This window comes from Gopherus evgoodei, chromosome 8 (genome assembly GCF_007399415.2).
Source record: "Gopherus evgoodei ecotype Sinaloan lineage chromosome 8, rGopEvg1_v1.p, whole genome shotgun sequence".
Classification (NCBI taxonomy): domain Eukaryota; kingdom Metazoa; phylum Chordata; order Testudines; family Testudinidae; genus Gopherus; species Gopherus evgoodei.
The window spans coordinates 73,880,323-73,903,699 of record NC_044329.1 but is presented as its reverse complement, the minus strand read 5'-3'; the positions used below and the strand labels follow the sequence as shown (position 1 = coordinate 73,903,699).

Below are 23,377 nucleotides of genomic sequence, written 5' to 3'. Positions count from 1 at the left end.
CTGGAGAAGCCATCTTTTACTGGGTTGGAATTGCAGCACCCACCCAGCCACCCATGAAAAGTGCAAAAGGATGAGGTTTCCTCATGACCTGTTGTGGGTATTATACTAGGCACCCTCTTCCCTGGAGGCCGGGAAGGAATTTTTCCCTCACTGCCAGAATGGCCAAGGTGGAGTGTTTTTTTTTTCACTTTCCACACAGCAGGTCTGGGAACCAGTGGTACAGAGAGGAACTGACTCCCTCTCCTTTTATAGCCCTTTTCATCTCAAAGGAGGGGAGGGTGGCTGTGTCCCAGCAATGAGACAGCTGGTAGCAGGTTGGGATTTATGCAGAAATGATTAAGGAAATGAGGATGACATGCACTGCACTATTTATTGCTGGCTAATCCAAGATATTTTAAATGAATAAAATTATGATCTAATTAAACCACGTCCATTGCCTTCTATCTTTCTTCTGGCATGGCCAAACAATGGCTTATTGGTGACTATTAAGCAGCATGGGAGGCTGAAGTGGATTAAGAAATGATGGTATAAAATTCCATCTATATCCTTCATGTCAACTTCTAAGCCCTTCCTGAACACGAGATCATGCTATAATTTTACAGAATTTGGTCACATGACATGGCATAGGCCCTGAGTTACATACACAAGCCAAGCTCCCACTGAAGTCCACGGGAGTTTTGCCTGAGTCAGCCTGCAGGATCTGGCTCCGTATTGGCACTAAAGTGAGTTAATACTCCAAAAATGTCTGTGAGATAGTAACGTACTGAACAATTTGTGCGGGCAAATATGTTTTTAGCTCAATATTTGGTGTTGCTATCTGCCTTTAATGCTCTCTGTGGCCTCAGAGGGTATGCATCACCATTTGTTCTACAGTAAACAGAACTTGGTTACAGTGGCTACAGTTTTTCCTCATTTTCTTATGCAATAGAAATAATCTTTTATCAGTTAAATTTACATGCAGCTGTGAATAAATCTGAGGTGTAAAACTCTTTAGTTGTTTGGCAGAAAACACATTGAACAAGCTGTTGGTGTGATTCAAGGCAATGAGCTTCAAAATCCTCCTATGATGGTGACATGGGCACCAGATTGAATCCTGGTGCTTCTAGCTAGCTTGAACTAGAATTTGTAGCTAATTTTATGATGGCCAGTCTGTTTTAATATAGACATTATAAACTATGGGACTCAGTTCTCTTAAAGGAATAAATCTGGGAGGAAGAAACAAGAGCGAAAATGCAGCATTAAGATGCTGCGTCAATAACGGATCTGCGGAGCTGTGTTGTAAAGAAACCAGATGAAGTGTGATTAGTGGTGGAAAACTGGGAAGGGGAAACAGAGAAATAATATTGATAGATAATCATTGAATGCTGTATTATTTATTATTTTAAAGAGGGAAAGGAGCAGATTACTATGGAAGTCTCAGTGGACAAAAAGAAGGAATACATTTGGGAGACTTACCTTCTCTAGCAGTTGTCTAAGTTGCCTGCTTTTGGCATCTCTGGAACATAAATTTTGTTCTGGTGCAACTACAGTACAAATGCATCGGCCATCTGGGTCTTGGGCTGAACTATACACTTGCCATCCTTCTTTGGGGCTAATTTGAGTCTATATTAATAAAACAATAAGCAAAGGCAAAGAGAGTGATATTCATGAATTAGTTTTTGGTTTTTCAAATTCTTTAAAACAAAATATCTATCTCTGTATAGATATACGCACACAAAGCAATTAAACTTAAGAAAATATGCTTGCTCTGTTACATACCATATGTGTTCACAATGATGTTCCTTTTAGTTATCTTTTATTATCCCCTTAATGGATGATTGGTAATTTTGCATTTTTCCAAAGTTTTCCATTATACTTTACTCCTTGTTAATAGTTATTTAGAAATATTTGACAACCCTGCTTAATTGCAGTCTTCATATTCAGTCTGGATGTGAACAGTTTTGTACTCATGATTCAACAAAAGTGCATTGATTTCATTTCTGTGGATAGGTGTTATAGTTTCAATGAAAAAACAAAAAAATTGTCCTTTCTTACTGGATGACTTTTACTTTAGATTAAGGGAAACAACAAGATAGAAAGGAACAAATATAAAGTCCTCATGAGAAAGCACAGTAACAGTATCCATGCTGATCAACTCTCAGGCCTAAAAACAAGTTAGAGGGGGCCCACTTTACTTTTAAAGGTGCAGTACACCAAAAACAGCCTTGCAGTTACATAGCTATAAACACCAACAGCAATAGAGAAGCCTCGGGGAAGTAAAGCAAAGAATCTGTTTAGTTTAGATGAGAGGGAGCAAAGTTAGTCATTGAGACTGTATTGTATGCTGGAAATTCCTAGCACATTCTGCTTTCAGCAGTCATGGTAACACTCAAAAATTCTTCTAGTCTTTTATAGGTTTTTTTTTTTCCCAGTGGTGACCAACATCCCAAAGTTCTATCTGCCTATTTCCCTAAATATTATATGATAGATTGAAAGAGTTGGTTGACATGCATTTAATAAGATATATAGAAATTTACAGAAGTCAAGATGAAGGAAGGAAATAAAACAACTTGATGATGGAGGAATTTCAGATGATATAATTAAATCTGTTAATAGAAGTAATGTTCTTGAGTATTGAATTTAGAGATGACTAGTCAAGATATAATTATGCTTTCTTCTTTTTATATCTAACAAATACAGTATTGGCTACTTGATTTCAAAGCTCAGATGCTAATGGCTGCCCCAGAATAATTTCATTTTCGCACAATATATGTGTGTCACCAGTTATATTATAAAAACGTAGTTAACATCAGTGCAAACAGTAATTATTAAAACTGGCAAGCATTAATATTGATGCTTACTGGCCTAAGTAAAGTCAGCCATTGCATAGTTCATCACTACAGAGCAGATACAGTATCTCTTTAGAATGAGTTTAGAATAAAAGGTGAAAGAGTATTCCCTTGGTGATTCTTCTCTGCATTTCATCTTAATACACGAAAAGAGAACCACCTCTTTTCTTCCAAGGGATTTCTGCTGGGGTCACTGAAGAAAGCAGCGACCTCTCCTTCTGTAGAGTTAATTGAAAGATCAAAACTGTAATATTCCCCTGTTTTGCTAGGAAAATAAAAGCCTGTAATTTAAAGGGATTGTAAATGCAAGACAGTTGAACTTGCTTTAGGGTTTGCTAGAAAGACGTATCTAGGGTTCATTGCTAAATCATGCCAGTTTTATGATGTTCTAACCTTTATTTTTTTAGGGCACAAGAAATCTAGTTTAAGAGATGGTGAACAATAAAATCTAAACAAAATTACAGCTGCAGGGACAATTTAAATTGGTTTTGAATAGCAAGTAATATTGTAAGCTTGAACAATTCAGGCTTGTCAAAGGAGTTAACCCTTACAATGTTAGCTAATTTTAGGTTAGTGGCTTCTATGGTTTTCCATAGTCCTCATACCCAGATAATGATGTCATATAACAGTACTGAAACCATAAGTTTATGTCAAAGTTTAGGAATATCTGCAGAATCCAATGTTAGCTCCTATCCCTTCTAAGGCACAGGAATACTTACTCCTAATGTACAGATACACTGCAATCTTTGGGCTTTATTGTGAGTTCATAGTGGTATAAACTAAGGAGTTACTCCATTTATGTTAACAAAGTTTCACCAGTGTAAAATGGATGAGACACCAGAATCAGGCCTAGTCTATAGTAAAACGGATGTAATCCAAGCTGAATTGTCCAAACAGCCCTTTATATGTTGTGTTGAAATCACATATTTCAATCTCATTTCCTGACAAAAAGCATGTTTTCCCAGGCACAAATTTCCTTACAATGTGGTATTAAATGAAGAGACACTTGTACAAACATAAAAGCATTTGCCATTCGATTTTTTTTAAAATGAGCTGTTCTATACTTGTGATATATACTTATCACAATGAGAAACCCTCAGGCACATACTAGAAGTGCATTGTGATTAATTATATATGCTTAAATGAATGATGATATACTACTCTAAATTTAGGGTCCATTGCTTTACTGTATTCATTCAGTAGGAAAGAAGTTACTGTCATGAGAGGGTATGGATAGAGATTATCTATCTATCTATCTAGCTATAACTGTGAGTGTGATTTTTACACACACCTGAACTTTTTTTTTTTTTGTTCTTTCCCATTTAATCCCACCCTCAAGCGGAAGTTGCTCTGCTTCCCAGGGAAGGAGCTAGAAGACATCAAAATCTTATGAAAGCTGCTGAATCCAAACCGCAAATGCAGGCTTACTGTTGACAGGTCTTAGTAAGCAGACAAGAAAAAATAACCAAGTTTCAAAAGAGGAGAAACAAAAATATTAATGTTAGTTCTTAATAATCTTATGGAAAGAGAAAGGAGCCCCTGCAAAAGCTAATATTTCATGTTATCTTAGAATAAAGGTAGCTGTGCTATAGAATTCCACTACCAGATATTTCAATAAGAATATTATAGCTGTGTTCATTGCCACCACTGTCTGGGCAAATGCATTTCATTGCAATACATATAATTCCTATAACTAATTGTGTATAAACACTATGGGCCAATTTTTCTTCTGGTATAACTCCACCGACTTCAACAGTTATTCCAGCAGTAAATTTGGTCCTATCTTTCCCCCCTTTTCAGCTCAGGTGAAAAGAAGTAGTTAAATGTAAAGAAGATGAGGAGTTTTTTCCCTTTCTCTCTTGTACAAAATGTACAATTTTTCAAATTTTGTGTGGCCTGTGGAAACATATTTAGAAAGTTTTATACATAGCAAGATTCAATTTGAACTGCAGATTGCTCATATATGTTGATGGATTTCCGAGGATATGTTGGCAATATATGCCCAGATGTCAAGGATTAGTTCTGAATTCACAGTATATAGTGCCTTATCTCATAATGTTGCATTTTAGAAATTACATGCCATAGAAATAAGAAGACTCTATAACAAGATGGATAAAGCAGAAGAAATTCTCTTGACTATAATACTCTACAGAATATGATTATTTTCCACCATACGAATGTTACAAGACTGTTCTGCTTCGGATATAAGGCTTTTATCCCTGTGTGCCAGCTTCACTGACACTTCTATTACCTCACAGTGCACTAAGGCATGAAACAAGTATGGTTGCTCCATCTTAATGAGAGCAAGCAGCATAATAACAAAGCCTACATGCTATGATCCAGAGCCTCAGTGGGTTTAAATGAGCAGAACTTCACTTGAAGTCAAGGAAGATGTCAACTGATCTGCAAATTATACATATAATTATATATGTGTGTGTGTGTGTCCCAGCTAGTCAAGCACAAATGTATATTTGGATTAAGGGACCCATCTGATTTGTTGGTGCCAGTAAGATTTAGAGACATGCCCCATATAGTTCAGTGTGCAAATTAGTTATATTTTAAGAAAAATTCAGGATTTCCCCATTCTCCTTTAATACGGTGTTGTACTAAAATAAAAACTCATTTCTTTAGGATAATAATACAATGAATTAAAAAGTAACAATATTAAAAACTTTGTATGCAATATTTTTTCCTATCCACATACAAGCAGATAATTAAATATTGATCAGTTAACTAATCACTTTTAGCTACAACTGAAATTCAGTCCTGAGAATAGTAAGCTGTTCTCCTCTGATTTCATTTACACTGAAATTACACAGATAGGATTTCTCTAATATTTGGTAGAATCCATTTCCTCTTCTACAAATGCTACTGTAAAGGTCCTTGAGTTCACCTGTCCGATTGAAATATGAATCTAATTTTTAGATTACACATAGAAGTTCAGAGAAAGAGTTAATAACACTTTTTTTCTTTAGTTCTATGTAAACAGAGACTGCGGCATGTTGTGTTAAAATTTACGGACATCAGAACATCAAATACAAGTACTGGAAGATTTTAACTAATCTAACGAATAATTCATCATCTCCACTATTTCCTAATCAGCCTGCATAAAAGTCCTGCGGCCAAATTGAAAAGTACCTATTTTCTTTTCTTGTTAAAAGACATCCCTTTGCTTGACTGTTCTGCAAATCAAGAAAAGCAACTCTGTGGCAATGCTACAGAGTAAGATAGACTGTATGTTTCTTTTCAGTTATTCTATAATACAACAGTATGCATTTTCTGGAACAATAAATATGGAAACAAATCTATGCTACAGAAACAAGTATTTTTTTAGATATTTTAAACATTTCATACTCAAAAAATGAAGCTGTTTGTTCTTAAATACTTAATCAGGCTATTTTTCAAAAAGTTTCCCTTGTATATAAGTCTGTAGCATCCACACAAATACTGTGCAGTTTGACATCTCCAGACAGAAGCATGCAGTAAGTTACAGCATAAAGATTAATAGCTTTAAAAGAGATTTACAAAGAGGTAACTTAAACCATAGCCTTGTGGTCCCTTAAACTATTAGCTCAGCATGAAGATGGCTTACAACATATCAGAGCTACTTACAAGAGCATCTGAAGTGGATAGTCTGGTGGTATTTAGTCCTACCAGAGATGGAAGAGTTTGAGACATCCAGTTAGAGATCATTGCCATGGTACTAAGAACAGCACCAAGCTTGAGCAGTGGAGGACTCATTGCTGTGGAGCTAATGAGTTTTCATAGTGACTGATTATCATCCTAGTGCTAGCTGGCAGTGAGAGGCGTGACTGCAGCACTCAACATCCACAGCATGAAAGGAGATCAACCTCCCCAGATTTAATCAACCATTAAAAACACACACAGCCTCCCCCAGCTTCAGTTCTTCTACTCTAACCAACAGATACTTCAACAGTAAGTATCTCTTACCAACAGATACTTCTTATACTAATCACTAAGCCATATAGTACTTTACATCTACATTCATCTCCCTTAATGGTGGGAAGGATTATTAGAGAGGCCAGGAAAACACAAAGGCTGTCATTCTCAGAAATTGTTTCCTAAAACTGCTATTCACAGATTTTGAAGTAGTCACTTAAATTATCAATATCAATAACTTCACAGTTTGCAAAGCTTCTTATGACATGTTCACAAGCAGTACAGAAGTAGAGTGACTGAAGAAAAAATAGCTATGCTACTTTTGGGAAGAGGAACAGAAAATAAATGACGTATGGCTCAAGTAGGGGTACAGGAGTTACTGATTCCTTAAATCTGCTACAGGGTCTTCTGTTGTCTAATGTGATACAATGATTTCTAAATTCAGTGGCAGCTTGTGCTGATTTGTGGGGAAGTCATAAAATAGAAACAACAGAACAAAAGCTTGTACCACAAATTGTGCAATATGGGTAATTGTTATGTATAGTATGTGCATTTTGAATATGTCTCTAAAGAGGGTAGGTAGAGCAAGTTTTCTTAACAGTATTTACTTGAAAGAGTACTTGGCTAAAAGTTTGCAAGGAGACAGAATATTGTATTTGTTCCCAAGGTGAATGCTGGCGTTTGTTTCAAAATTTACTTCCTCGGAAATATATTTTTCTTAAACACTTTTGGCAGGTGATATGAAAAAAATCCTCAAAGCAATTGAAAAGATACATATTTATATAGAAGAGTGGGAGCTCATGAATGCATTCAGTGGAATTAAGCTTTCTAAACATCCAGAAAAGCTTTTGAAATTCTCAGAGCTTGTGTTCCAAATTTATGCTAACTTCTCTCTCCCAAATGCTCTTAAAATGATTTCAATCAACCTGTTACTTAACCAAGAAGTACAGAAAATCAGTCATTGTCTTTTTAAAATCAAGATATACAGGGAAAAAACACATTGAGAGCTACTATATAATCTTATGAGGGACCTTGTGGCACAAAGGCTCAGCAGCAAATACAACAGAGATAGCATGCATCTAAATATTAACTACTTTCATGGAATTGCACACTAAGCTAAAATGTTAAGTTTCAAAATATTGAAAAAAGTGTTACTCACTGAAGAAGTTCATTTAGAGATCTGTGAGGTTTTAGTAAAGCAACAAACACCTAAAGCAAAAATCCTTTTGAAAGATGTATATCCAGCAAATCAACAACAATTAACAGAGAGTTTAAAATGTGAGGCAAATTGTAGGTTTACTTATTTATGAGACACTTCAACACAAATGATAAAATATTGAATATTGACAATTTTACCCTGTATTGTTTATTAGGCATGATAATAAAAGGTCTAAGTATGAAGAGTTTTTGGTGCCCCCTTTTTCAAGTATTATAACTACAAAAAACATTATACCACTTATGGCATTATATATGGCTTTTAGGTGGAAGATCATAATATTTTATACACATGGGATAAAGTGGGTAAAATCCTGGCCTCATTTAAGTCAATGGCAAAACTTCCATTAACTTCAATGGGGCAGGATTTCACCTGTCTGTTATCTAAGGATCTTAAACTGCTGTACAAACATTAATTCTAAATCATGATGCTCTCTGAGGTAGGTAACTATTTTACAAGTGGGGGAAACTGACGTAATGAGGGTAAGCGATTAGCAAAGGGTCGAACAGTAAATCAGTGGCAGAGATGGGGGCACAATCAAGGACAACTGTTTTTTGCGCTACCTAATAAATAACACTCTCTGCTCCATTGAGTTTGACTTTTGCCATGTGAACTAGTCTCCCCTTAACAAAATTCTGTTACCTATTCTGACTATTCAAACGAAATGAGCCTGATTCTGATCTTGGTTCCACTGGTTCCACGTTAGCGTAACTCTAATGGCTTCACCAGGGCTGGTGCAACCATTTAGGTGACCTAGGCGGTCGCCTAGGGTGCTGCAATTTGGGGGGCGCCATTTTCTTCGGCAGTGACCGCGGTGACCAGATCTTTGGTCGCCCCAGTCGCCGCCGGCATTTAGGCATAGGGAGCTGGGGCAGAGGAGCATGGGGAGGGCCGCCTGCAACAAGTAAGGGGGGGGCGGCACGCAGGGGAACTCCCTGCCCCAGCTTATCCCCGCCCCACCTCCTCTCTGAGCACGCCATGGCTGCTTCACTTCTCCTGCCTCCCAGGCTTGCGACGCCTAAGCTGACTGGGCGCAAGGTGGAAATTTTGCCTAGGGCGCGAAACATCCTTGCACCGGCCCTGGGCTTCACCTAATTTGTACCAGAATTTATAAATGCAGAATCAGCCCCAATGGGTCAGTTGCATTGTATTTTGATTTGTTCTACATGGTTTCTGTTCAACAAATGCTTTGCCTTAGACTAAAACTAATGTTAATGGGTTGGATGCTCAAATGTGTCAAGTAAAGGAGGAAGCAAAGGTGGCTCTAGGTTACCTCTACTTCTTCTTGCATCTTGAGGGCAGCTGGAGATTGGGCCAGCCACCAGACCCAGACAGAGTAACCAAAAGGCTATTCTAACTTAAGCTTCCCTAGGGCTCAGGATTACCCCTCTGGTTCTAACATACCTCTGGAAGGCCTCCTATGGCATCAAAGCTGGGGGCAAGGGTGTGCAGTAAAGGCCCTCTATACCCAGGGTGATGGAACAATTTTTATAGTGGGGGGTGCTGAGAGCCATTGAACCAAACTGTTAAACACTGTATATTATGGAAACTACTTCAAGCCAGTGGGTTCAGTAGCATCCCCAGGACCCTTAGTTTCAGTGCCTATGACTATGCCACCTTTATGCCAGCCTGCAATGGGGAGAGTGGGGATTCTCAGCTCCCTAATTAAGGCAGCTTTAAGTCCCTTTGGTTTCAGTGGATTGGTTCCAAAGGGTCATAACCAAAGCCAAAGGCCTGACGCTGATGTGTCTATTATAGTTATATTTACAGAAGAATGTGTAAAGGAATGGATCTTTCAAGAACTTGTGGTCCTTTTTATATGACTACCAAAACTAAAGGAATGGTCAACAAGTGGACTCTAGGTTTATTATACTATTTATGCCACATTCTGCTAAGAAGAGGAAGTTTTCACTATCTGTAATACAAGCTTTGATTGGCTTTCCACAAACTGGATGTTTGTGCTGCCTTAACATATAAGCCCTACTGCCATTCCTTATATTGCACTGCTGATGTCCAAAGAGCTGCTGTTTCTTTTGCTCATGCTGATGCTACTGCACACTAATTTGGGACAAGATGCATACTCCTATCTTCAAACAAAAAGAGATGATGAGCCAGCTACAATTTTTCCCTCCACAACTGGAAAAAGCTGTAAACACTACAATTTTCTACCTGGAGCCGTTTCTTGATGTGGACTTTTCTCCATTTCCAACCCAACCTCAAACAAATAAACCACACAGAACCACTTCTTCTACTACTATATTTATCCAAGACATATAGAGTCCATAAAGTATTTAAAATTACCTGTACTTGGCATATGAATGTAGGTGCCCGACATCTGCACACTTACTTATCCAGGGGACTTGTAAGATCACAAAACCACCATTCTCTTTACTCTTCCTTCCCCTTTCATAGATCCCCTGTTACAGTGATCTTCCTTTCAACAGATTTGGGCTGAATGTATCCTCCCTCCTCTGTAAGTATTCATCCCATCCTCCACCGCAGGAGCTCTCTGGACATAGGTCTAAGACACTCCTTTCCTCAGGGCTGAGCATGCAACCGCCAATGTTTCCAGCCCCAGTTGCTCTGAGTGAGAAGACCGACTTTGAATTCAGAACCCAAATGCATTCTCCTTGCATCTCTGGGAGTGCAAATATTTTTGCTATGATTGGGTACTAGTGAACTCTGATCCCAGCTCTGCCGCTGACTCTCTTTGGGTCATTTAACCTCTCTTTCCCTGTCTGTAAAATGGGCTAATATTGTATCATGGATGCCATGAGAATCCATCTGTTAATGTTTGTGAAGTCCACTGAAGGTGAGAAGAACTATATATCAGTGTGTATTATTATTACTTCAGCCATCTCCTTCCCCTTCCTACTTTTAATATTCCCCTTTGAAAATATATAAGCTCCTTGTCTGGCAGGTTTCCAAAGACTGAGAGGCAGCATATCCTATATTACAGTAGGCAAATTAATCCAATTTCTGAAGAGAATCTCCTGGGGATATCTGAGTGGTGTGAAACCGAATTAGAAAAATGTATTTCAGCTTTGACAATTTGCTTGAGTTGAACTATTCTAAAAAGTTACAGTAAGTTATTTGGAAAGGATAGACTCACTCCTTACTCATCTGACACAGGATTTATTCTTAACCAAAATCCCACTTTGAGAGAAGGCAGAAAACTGGCAGCAGTAAAATGAGAAAAAATATCAAAGTGTAAAAATATAGAACATTTATATATCTTGTTGTACCTGAATCAAAATAAATATCTCAAAGCTATTGCTGCAGTATACAAAGTGAGTTTTAATAACTGCAAGAGCACTGACACTCATCCACCATTTTTTACCTGTCAATGCGTCTGCTACTCTGCTCAGGGGTGCAGGTGGAAATTTCCACACAAACAGAACCTCACATTGCAATGCAAAAGGCGTACTTATGATCATGCAGATATTCAGACTAAAAACAGAAGAGCCATATTATACTGTTGGATAAAACAATAAAATCCCAAGCCATTTGGGACATTATGCCAAGGACATCTTGGGGAGCCTTACAATAAAAAATACCTTACATACATAAAAAGAACAGAAGAATGTGAACTGGTCCTTTACTAAGTTAAGAAGAACACTTTCAATACGAAGTCATTTCCTTTACTCATGCCCACACATAGCTCACATTATGATGTGCTAAAGAGAGAGAAAACTGACAGCAGATTTCTTGAGAGAATTTGGCTGCTCCACATACCAAGACAATAGTGTGAAAAGGCCATATCACCAGCTTACAAAAAAGTTTAGAGTGCAACTAGAAGTTCTGAGAGCAAAGATCTTTATGATCTCCATTTGGTAAAATAAGACAGAGATTGAGAGCCAAATGAAATGTGCATGGAACTTACTGATGAGTTTGTGTTACAGGTCTCAGTAGGAGCTTGTACTTTTTGCTCTGGAGGTTGCTGAATTATGCCCGGTGTATCAGCCATGGTCATCACATAACCAGGCACACCTAGCGTATAGTGCAGAACTCAGTGCTCTAGAGGGCAGGTGGAAGTGGGGCATGGGCAGAGATCCATTGTTACTAGGAGTGCATAAATGGCATTGCTGCTTCAAACGTCGGGGTGCTGGAGCTTCTGGAAGTGACTCTGCATGTCTGGGAGAAGAACTGTCTTCTGCTTTTTGTCTTCCTATTACATATCCCAGGTAACTGGGCTGAGCATGGTCTTCAGGATTAGGCCAAATTGCACAAGAGTGCCAAGGTGTCATGTTTTGGATCCATCAAAGCAGTTGGTGTAACATCAGCAGGAAGGGTAAAGGGGAAATGTAATAATCAAATCAATTTCCAATACAGTTATGGATAAGAATCTGTTTCAGTCATAAACTTAAATCCAAGCCATGCTTTTTAGAGGGAAAAGTTTATAATTTTACAATGACAGGAGCAATATATTATTCAATAAGAAAATCTCCAATAAACCCTTAAGATTTCTGGGAAAAGATCTGCTTCCAAAATATCTGTCCCATCAGAAAGTAAATCAGGGCATTCCACGTTGCTCAAACCATCCAACACTGAATGCCAGACACACCATGAGATACACATTCAAATTAGATAATTATCCAAGATATGCAGAGCGTAAGTCAGGCCAGAATTAGGCCCCTATGGTGTGGTGGAAATAGAGGGAGAGAGAGACACACACACAGAGTAATGTTCTCTGTGTTATTGCTATCCAATGAAAACTGAATGTCATTAAAACTTACAGAACATCTGCAGTAGTACTATCATTATTTCTAGACTAGACTGGAAAGAAAACTGAGCATTTTTTTAAAGGAAAACCTCATTTTCTGTCTACTAAATATGCATGTTTTCTCCCCAGGAACTGAAAGGAATCTAATCATTGTTGGCATCCCTGTAAGCTCTTTAACTCAGTAATGTACTGTAATGTGGTAGTGAGTTCTACAGATCAGTTATGAGTTCTGTAAAGAAGCATTTAAATTTATCAGCTTTTAAATGTGTTAACTTTTCATTTTAATGGGTGTCCCTCTGTTCCTGTGTTATTAAGAGTACATAGAAGCAACTGATTTAGTATCTCTACTCTCTATATATCATTAATGTGTTACATCGCATTTCTCTCCTTTCTAAAACATATAGTCCTAATCTTTTAAAATCTTTCTTGTTGCCAATCATCTCATCACTTTTGTTGCCCTTTTCTGGAACTTTTTTATTTGTGCGGCTCTTTAATGAGGTGTGGTGACTAATGTTCCACACACTATTCAAGATGAGAGTATACCACTGATTAATACCACGCAGTGGAATTGTTATTATTTTCTATTCCTTTCTTTATGCAGCCTTGCATCCTGTCTGTTCTTGACCACTCCTGATTACTGATGTTTTAAATCCAGAATGATGCAGCCATAAATCTTTTTGCTGAATTGTTACACTTAGTTTACAATCTATCAGTATGCATGAGTAATTCTGATTTTTGCTTCTGATATGCATTATCTTTCATTTGAACCAGGTGGCCTAATTTTCTAGTTTTATTAGGTTCTTCTGAAGTTCCTCAGCATCCCTTTTAGACTGACTAACTCAATCAATTTTCTGTCATCCACAAATTTTGTCACTTAACAGTTCACCACCTCTTCCAGAAGTTAAATAAATGCATTAAACACCACCAGTCCTAATACAATTCCTTTGGAGGAAACCATTGCTAAACTTCTTCCATGCTGAAAATCAGTTACTTATTCCTTCGTTTTTCTCCTCATAATCAGTTTCTGATCCACAGCAGAACATTACATGCCCCCTTCTGACTCCTTAGTTCCTTAATTGTCTCTCGTGATGGACTCATCAAAGGCTTTCCAAAAGCACAAACAAATTACAATACTGGTTGAAGTTTAATTGAAAATTTGGACCATTGTGCTGTATCCTAAGTTTTTTGTCCCTCTGTCGGATCCATATCACTCAATAAGAGAAGGCAAGACCTAAATATAAGAAAGAGATGATTTTAAATGAGAGGCTGACTAGACCCTCATCTCATACCATCTGAAAAGACAATCAATATCCAAAGATATAAAAAGTGGGGATCTTTATTCCTCTCAAATAAACAGAATTTCCTGTTCAAAAAATCCCACATAATGTGTATTTTAAACCTTGCCCCCAAACAATTATTTGCTTGAAACTACAGTATCCTAAAATAATGTAATTGAACACTCTAAGAAAGGAGCAACCGAGTATTTTGAAAACCCTCATGCGGCAAAGAAATGATATTTTCTTCTTTTTTTCTCCCTCTGATTAACTCAGTGTATACTCACAATAAGCAGTTTCTATGCTTACCAGATGCTTCAGCTTTGTTGCAGCATTTGACCAACCTAAAAAGACATTTATAGCTTTGTATATTTTGCCACCAAGAACATAGGCTCAAATGGACTTGACATTGCAGAAACAAAAATATTTTTTTTCACTGATTAGTCTAAAGATTTCAGACTTTTAGTGTTAGTGGTACTATTAAATTTTATGTTAGAAATAGTAATATTCTGAAATATTAACCCCATCCTGTTTAAGCAAAACTCTTGTTGCAATCAATGGGATTTTTGGGCTGATACAGAATCATATCCCACTTGAAGTTTCCTAGTTTAGTAAACAAGGCTATTTGTTATTTCAGTTTACATTCCAAAGGAGAAACTGAAATAATATTTTGTGTATTATCAACATCTATCAGTTTTTACAGAACTCACATAGTTCCATCTGTGTAGTGATAATGCGACCAAATGAACTGAAATATATTTATCTGAAATCTATTATTGCACAAATAGCCATATTTAAGCACAGAATTAATAGATCTCTTATTACTTGGAAAAATGTATAATGTCACTTTTCTCCGCTCTAAGTCAGTAGTGTCTTAGGAAATGACTTGCTTCATAAAGCCATATATGGTTTATTAACTATGTATGGGATTAAGAATGTAATTTACTTTTTAAAAGATGGTTTGCATTAAGGATAGGACATGGAAAATGAAACCAAATTAAATAGAAATTGAATTACAGTACATTTAATTAAACTTAAAATCATGTAAATAACAGTTATGATTCCATTCATATTAAAATTTCTGATTATATAAATATCTTGCCTCTAATTCCCCAATAGAGTACATCAGATTTATGCTGATATAACTCTTCTGAAGTCGTTGGAGTTTAAAACTGGAGAAATAGTCTGGAGAATCAGTCCCCTTGTATGGAAGGAAAGAGTTCCATTAAATGAAGAACCTTCTACACAGAAGATCCTCTGGATTCTCAAGTCAGTTTCAGCTTCTCCTGCTGGTAGGGAGAAACCCCACCTCCCATGAGAGAATTAACAGGAAACTTCATGAGTTAAAACACATGGAGAAGAGGCTGTAAAATATCATATTTAATGTGCACTAACTATTACTCATGTTGAAGTGTTCTGTTAACTGTTAAATGCTATTCAAAATAAGAAAGCTCTATCTTAACATAAAAATAAACACCTAGTCCTGCATGAAGATATGCAAGGCTATTACATGAAGCAAGCTACAGAGTAAAACTTGTTGCTATTCCATGTGGTAGTACTGGCTCCTATTACTGTCCTTTTCTGTGCCACACCAAACATTTTTTTTTCAAAGCAACTGAGATTTATTAACACAATTGTGTATACTTTTAAATGAAATTTAAGAAGCTAACATTCCAATTTTATTTTCCTCTTTTTACTTTCCAAGTGTGCCCCCCCCCCCCCCCCCAAAAAAAAAAGAAAAGCCTCCAAAGTCCTCTTTCAGATTCTGGTTAAATCTAATTCAATTATGAAGTATGACTCTAAAATGAAATCTTGGTGCTCCATGTTTTCCCTCAATGACATCCATGTTAAATTTGATCAATTTTAAAATTAAAAATATTTTTCCAGCAGTCCAGGCTGCAGGCTCAATCTGGTATCTGAATATCAAATAGTTCTATCTGCTTTGTATATTGCATATCACCAGTCATTGCTTCTGTCATGATTTCACATATAAAGAGCAAAACATGAACTTTCAGTCAAAAATAACTTATTTTTAGGTTAAGTAGAACAACAGGAAAGAATAAAGTGATCCCGATTCAAAGCCCACTGAAGTTAATGTTTGGCTCTGCTGAGAGGGCACAGTGTGTTTCATCTGTGACAGAGTGCAACTCTAAGAACAAAATGACCACCCTTTCTGAGAAGAGGCAGAGTTCTTAAGAAATGCAAAAGTGAGGTACACAGAAAACAGACATTAAACTTGGTTTCTGAGCACCATGGGAAAATAAAATATAGGAATCAAGATTTCCTGTATGATATGAGAGGACAATTTTGTCTTAATCAATCAGAGCGTGGCTGGAAGCTTTGTTAATGCATGAGGCTTCCTCTTTTATTCCTGTTTATTATTTGTAGTCTGGTAGTGTCTACAATGTACTAGATACTGCCCACACACAGAAGAAGACAGAGCTTACAAATCTAAATAAGATACAACAGGTTAGGGAAAAGAATACCATAAGTATAACTATGTATTGTCTATACCTAACTGCATCTCAGCCTGCCATGTGTTAGCTGGCATCATGGCAGAATTGAGTCTTGGAGAGGGCTTTGCAAGAGGAGAGGGTGATTGTCACTTGGATGATGTCACCTGTTCTTCTTTCACACTATCCATCTTTTGTATCTTCTAGGAATGTGCCAAACTGAAAGTCTGATGTCAGAATATTGATCTAAGAGTTTTCCAGGCTACATAACCCAAATCATCATTGTTAATGTGTTAGATGCTGTGATATACTGAAATCAAATAAAAATTGATGTGATGCTTCTTTAAAATCTTTGTAATTTACTTCAAGGCCACGGCCAGGTGGTGTAATGTAAGTAAGAATCAGGTCCAATAAGTAGATCATCATGAATGATATATAGCCACAATAAACCATACTATAAAATAATTAAATCCAATATTAAGAATATCAACAAAGAAAATATATTGGAGTCATAAAGATATAGTAAAATACATATATAAATACACTAAAATACATATTTCCCTCCTGACTGGAAAAAGAGGAACAGTAATAGTCACCAAGCGGAACCAGGACAAAACAACAGTAACCAGAGACTTGAAGTTATGTCTTGTAACTAAGCTACTTAGCAGTACAGAATGTATATAAAAGGACTCAGAGACAAGTCCCATACTTTTTCCAGCATTCAAAATCAGACTAATCTGACCAAAATGGCGAAAGTTTAGATAAGTGCTGCAAAATTGATCTTATTAGAATAGCAAAATAAGTTTGTTTGGTGTGAAAAACCATTTATCAACTGGCTTATAAACAGTTTGTATAAATGACTGGAAATAAAATTGATCATAATCGTGTAACAAAAGCGGCTTTATTTGCTTAATTTCTTTTAGACAAGGGTCCAAACCTCAAATGCTAGCACCGTTAAACTTTGATAGGGGAGGGTTCTGAAACCAAATCTATAGCATAATGGCAAGGCCTGCACCATCTCTAGTGTTTTTCTCTAACAGAATATATTCCAGAAGTAATAGAAGGAATGGGTTTCAAATAATTTACAAGTTATTATATTAAATCAGCATTTCTTAGCTTTCCGTTATTTATTTCTCCAAACAGGTTTAATGAGCACCTATTCAAAGAATTTTCACAATTATAATATTCACAACTAAGGATATACTTCTAAGCAAGTAGATCTTTGCCAAGTCAGTTCAACCTCAAATCTGAAAAATATAGAACACCCAAGAAACCACTAACTTCCCACACCTGAGCATCCACTAAACAACACTCTGTCCACCCTGCTTAAGAACAGTCTAAGCCTTGCAGTGTGACATGAAGTTAATAAAAGCCAGACAGTGTTGGGCCAGGAAATGGGGAGAAGTGAATTCCACAGTCAAGGAGCTGTCTTGGAGAATACTCCATTACCAGCCCGCTCCCATTTCAACTAAGGGGCTGTTAGCTCAAGCACCTCCACTGAGCACAACTGCAGTCGTATTATGCAGAGAACATTTTCATTTTTTTAATTAGACTAACTTCTAGTCTATTCTTAATAGTGCAAGCATGCACAAGGCCTTGTGCACTGCTTCATCTTCACTGTACGGGCTTAAATGGACCGAAAGGACTTGTGCAGGCCATTTGCACTGGGCAAGTCAGTCCTCACTGAGAATATCTGCATCTTTTTTCTGTCTATCCTCTCCTGCCTGGCCAGTGATGATTCCTGCACGTACAGACCTGCTATTGAGTGCTGCATCTATAATAGGATTAGTTTATTAAATGAGCTGGCAGGAACACTAAGAAAGCAGAGTACTTTAGAACAGCTTGCACCTACTGGAAACATAACTTAAAAAAAAAAAAAAAAGAAGCCAGAGAAGTGACTAGTTGAAGTGAAACCAAGCCTTTGTTTTCAATTAATCCCTGCAGTTTCCTATTTTTATTAAAGGTTACATCAGATTCCCAATTAAACCTCTCATTTTATTTCTGATGCCAGCAGGTCTGTTAAATCAAATGCACAAAATGACTGACTAATTTCACTGGAGAATTAGTTTAGTAGAATCATCCTTTTTCAACCCAGTGTCTTTACTCCTGTAGATGATCAACATTTACAAATAGCTCACATGTGTTAGAACACTGTCTGTACTGAATTATATGTGAAGATCCATTTAATATGTGGCCAAAAGCATTTGCTGAAGATTGCTCCTAGCCCTTTGCACAGGCTGCGAGAGAGTGCAGGGAGTCCTCTAGAGTGGGCTTCAAGGACAGTTGCAGCCTCTGCCCTCAGGAAAATGCAGGCCCGGCTCCCATTGTTGCAAATTGCCCCAAAGGGCATGAGACTGGAATGTGGTAGGGTCATGGACCTGTCCCAAAGAACAGTACAACATGCAAAGTTTTCTTGTTTGCTATGTAGCTGAAGATAAGGATTTTGTTCCTCCTGGAGCACTCTTTGCTCTAAATGTGATAATCATTCTAGCCCTTAATATTTACAGGGATTGCATCCCTCCTAACTAATATTATGTGGAAAAGGGGTGATTATCCTAATGACTCCCTCCACTCACCATGCCTAGTGATTTTGCTTTGCAACCCTCTGTCTTTTCAACCTGCACTTCCTGTTTTCTCTCCCTAGGTATCATCCTCTCTGCTTGCCTCCATGTGGGGTGGTGAGGTAAGAGAGATGGTCTAGTAGCTTTGATCAGCACTCAGTTCTCTTTGCCTGATATCCCCAGGTCTACTAGCATTAGATTCTAGCAAAAGTTGTATAGCTTGAACTAGTATGACACCAATTCCAGCATTAAAGGCTGGAGTGCATCTACCATTATGAATCTCCAGTCCTAGTAGCATTAACAGCATTTCCCCTCTGGTATTGTGAGTTATCTCTCAACAGGTATAATGGCAGAAATTGGCAAATGATAGGGCTTTTCAGAAAATACAATATGTGCTTTCTGCAAAATCTGCAAAATCACATTTTGAAGAGGCATCTACTTGTAGGTGACAATTTATTTTTAAATGCATGCTATGCTTCTGCAGTACCATTCTGATACAATTGTTTTAGTTGTAAACAATGATGAAAGAGTACAAGATACAAATATATGTGGCTATTTAGGAGATCCCAAGACATTATTTGTTGCAGTAGAGGGTATTAATCCTAGTGCTTTGATCCAAATTACAATTTAGTTAATTATATTCTACCTAGCAAAATGATCCCTGTTATTTCTGTTGGATACTGTAGTCTATCCTAAACTGTTTCATAGTGCTGTTTGTTTCACCTCTGAGATGGCTGCAGTTCAGTGGTGGGTAAAGTAATCCCTATGGACCATATACTGTGTATTTCATTTTGTAATGAAAACACTAAAGATGTAAAATAAAATTTATTTATTAAGTGCATACAAAACACACCTCTGATTTTTTTAAGGCTCCTATTTATTTTTTTAGAATTCTGGTTTAATAAGAACACCACCAAACAGGACCAGGCAAGTTTATTTGAGAATAAAAACAAAATGTTTCTTAATAGCAGAAAAATAAATAATCTCACCCAAGTATCTTGCTAGACGCATTCCAGTTATCACTTACAGTATGCAGACTGCCACATTCTTTTTTATTTCCTATTTCTCTTTTACTGATCAGAAATAAAATGCCATTTTAAAATATTATATTTTAAGTCATTTAATTGCTGGTTGTTTTTGTTGAGTCTGCTGTACACCCTGTTATTGGTCTTAGTATGGGCTGTAAAGCAAAAGCACCTACTAGTCATGATGTGCTATACTGGCTTTATGGGTACAAATGGGTAATTGGTATTGCCCTCTTGTGGCCTGCAGAGAAGCTAAATTATTTCACAGTATCAGTCGGTGAAAGAGCTTACTTTTAAGATCAAATGGAAGAAGAATTTGATAATGGAGCTTGAAGGACCAAGGTACTAGTCACAGCCCCCAGCTGATGATGGATATGTGTGTGATTTATAAAATTGTCTGTTATCCGATGACATTAGTTTGTTACAAGTGAACTTCAACAATCCATAAGAGTGAATAAAATCTATACATGAGCCTAAAAATACTAACCTGTGGCACATTCTGTCAAGACCAACTACTTTCACCTGATGTGCCATTGCATCATATTGTTCAAATAAAGTAAATGAATAAATGGTTTGATTTTGGAAGGCCCAGCAATATTCACAAGAGTCAAACAAAGGGCCAAAATTGTAAGAATTTCTTTCTTTCTGCTCTTAACATATCCTATGAATGTGGCAAGAGCAAGAATGCTGAGAAAATGAAAATTCAATGCGTTGTTCATAGACTTGATAAATACACTCAGCAAAACAGCACTCCCTCCATAACCACTGTCCCCATACTCACCACCACAATCATCGGCCTGCCCATATAGAATCTGCTAAATCCTGGGTGTGTTTGGTGGGGTGGCTACCCCATCCTCATGTGAGAGGAAGCTAGAGTATCCAGAACGGCTGCGCAGGCCAGCAGCCAATCAGAAAAAGGCTTACTAGGGGCCAATCGAAGCCAAGATTAGAACCAGCCAATGAGGGCTAAGCTAGGTCCTATATAAAGGCTGCCTAAGAGAGGGGCAGGCAGTCTATCCCAGACCTTCATGGGGGAAGGTCTGTCCCCTGAGTGAGGAGACCAGCACCAGGGACAGCGCAGTGCTGGGCAGGCTCTGGGGAGCAGAAAGGAACTCCAGCCTGCTACCTCCTGAGGGAAGGGCCTAGCCAGTGCAAAGGGGAAGCAGCCCAGGGAGAGAAGGAGGGCAGGAAGGCTGCCAAAGGGTCACTGGGTCAGGATCCAGAGTAGTGGGTGTGCCTGGGTCCTCCCCTTCCCTCTTATACTGCACCTGACCATGCAGTAGGGTGGCTAAAACAAACTGCAACCGGCCCTTGAGATAAGGGGCTACACTTTGGAGGTTGTGGTTGGCCACAGAGGCCAGTGCAAGGACAGTTGCTAACCACCTCCCCTGGAAGAGGGTAAGGATGGACTAGGGGGCACTATTGGAAGGCAGTGGTCTGAAGAGGATGCCACAGAGTGGGGAGCAATGTGGGTCCAGACACCAGTAAGGAACAGATGATGGACAGGACACCACCAGCAGAGGGTGCTCCCCATGAACTAATTCCTGGAGGTAACCAGTGGGAGGTGGTGAGTCCCAACCCCGTCACAGTGTGTCTCAAAGAATGTATCAATGGGACTTGCAAGAGATTCGGCAGAGCCTCTTCAAAGGAAATCAGGAGACTCCTAATTGTAGCAAACAGAGATCTGGAAGTATTGGATAGTCATTATTCAAGCACCATTGTGTAGTCGGGAGTGGTTAGTCTGTTCCTGACTGTGGGCCTCATACAAAGCTCATCCAAGTCAGTGGATGTATTTCTATTTCAATAAGCTTTGAATCAGGCCTAGATGAATGTTCAAGCTCTTCAATCTTAAGGACTTGCATGTGGAAATTTTAAATTTCATTCCATGGCTACTCTCTGATTGCACTTTGAAATTCTCATTCCATGAATATTCATGCCAGTAAATTTGCAGAAAGGGAACACAGAACATGGCCAAAGCTATTTCATGTAAATACTTGAGTGAATATTTGGGGGAATATTCTGCGGTATTTTCCCATTTGTGTCCCGCAACAGAAATGTCTGTCGCATTCCACTGATTCATAATTGATCATTTTTATTGGCGCATTGTGCATGTACCTGGGTAACTTGCACCAAGTAGAAACAAAGAGATCAGCAACTTAATGAGCTAGTTAAAACCCTATGTATTAAAAACTGCCTCTATTGCTGGGTGTGTTTTTAATTGTTACAAGACCATTGCAACTGACACTCAAAGGGTGTCAAGACAGCTACAGGTATCCACATTTTATTATCAAAAATCCTACCTGTTCTTCCACAATATCAACATCTAAATCCCCTTCCCCTCTTCCACAAACAGTAATCATTTGCTTAGGTATTTCTATATTGGCAATGTTAAGAAGCATGGAAACATTTAAAACACTATCGCTTTGAATTGTTTTATCAGTTTCAACTTATAATGCAATACTCAGTAAAATCAGTGCTGTGTATACAAAGGAAAGCAATTTTTCTTATTAGAGAAAAGAAGCATAAATTCACTACAAGGGAAAGAGAATAACATTTAAACAGCACAGAAAATATGAGACTGGGAAAACACTGCAATAAATTCTAAGAAATGTGTAGATTTGCAGCATATAGGAATATTAATGTGAAAATTTGGTGACATTTTCTAAACTACTGTTTTAAGGGAATATTTTCTGTCTTTATCACGGTTGTCGATTAATCGCAGTTAACTCGCACGATTAACTAAAAAAAATTAACTGCGGTTAAAAAATTAATCATGATTTATCGCACTGTTAAACAATAGAATACCAACTGAAATGTATTAAATATTTTTCGATGTTTTTCTACAATTTCAAATATATTGATTTCTGTTACAACACTGAATACAAAGTGTACAGTACTCACTTTATATTAGTATTTTTTATTACAAATATTTGCACTGTCAAAATGATAGAAAATAGTATTTTTCAATTCACCTCACACAAGTGCTGTAGTGCAATCTCTTTATCGTGAAAGTGTAACTTACAAATGTAGATTATTTTTGGTTACATAACTGCACTCAAAAACAAAACAATGTAAAACATTAGACCCTACAAGTTCACTCAGTCCTACTTCTTGTTCATCCAATTGCTACCACAAACAAGTTTGTTTACATTTATGAGAGATACTACTGACTGCTTCTTATTTATGTCACCTGAAAGTAAGAACAGGCATTCGTATGGCACTGTTGTAGCTGGTGTTGCCAGATATTTACATGCCAGATGCACTAAAGGTTCATATATCCCTTCATGCTTCAACCACAATTCCAGAGGACATGCTTCCATACTGATGATGAGTTTTGCTTGATAACGATCCAAAGCAGAACATTAATTAAATTTGTGACTGAACTCCTTCGGGGAGA

General features: G+C 37.6%; 1 protein-coding gene across 2 annotated transcripts in view; it reads right to left on the bottom strand.

Moving 5' to 3' along the window:
* OLFM3 (olfactomedin 3) overlaps positions 1–23,377 on the bottom strand; it is a 123,658-nt gene that overhangs the window by 23,569 nt on the left and 76,712 nt on the right. Inside the window, exons 1-2 of one of the 2 annotated variants that reach the window (XM_030573378.1) lie at positions 6,441–6,569; positions 1,456–1,602 (exon numbers count right to left, since the gene is read on the bottom strand). In XM_030573378.1, coding sequence (XP_030429238.1) covers positions 1,456–1,602; positions 6,441–6,569 — 276 coding nt within the window. Of the gene's footprint in view, positions 1–1,455; positions 1,603–6,440; positions 6,570–23,377 lie in introns of those variants that run through there. The other variant, XM_030573379.1, reaches the window with a different exon arrangement.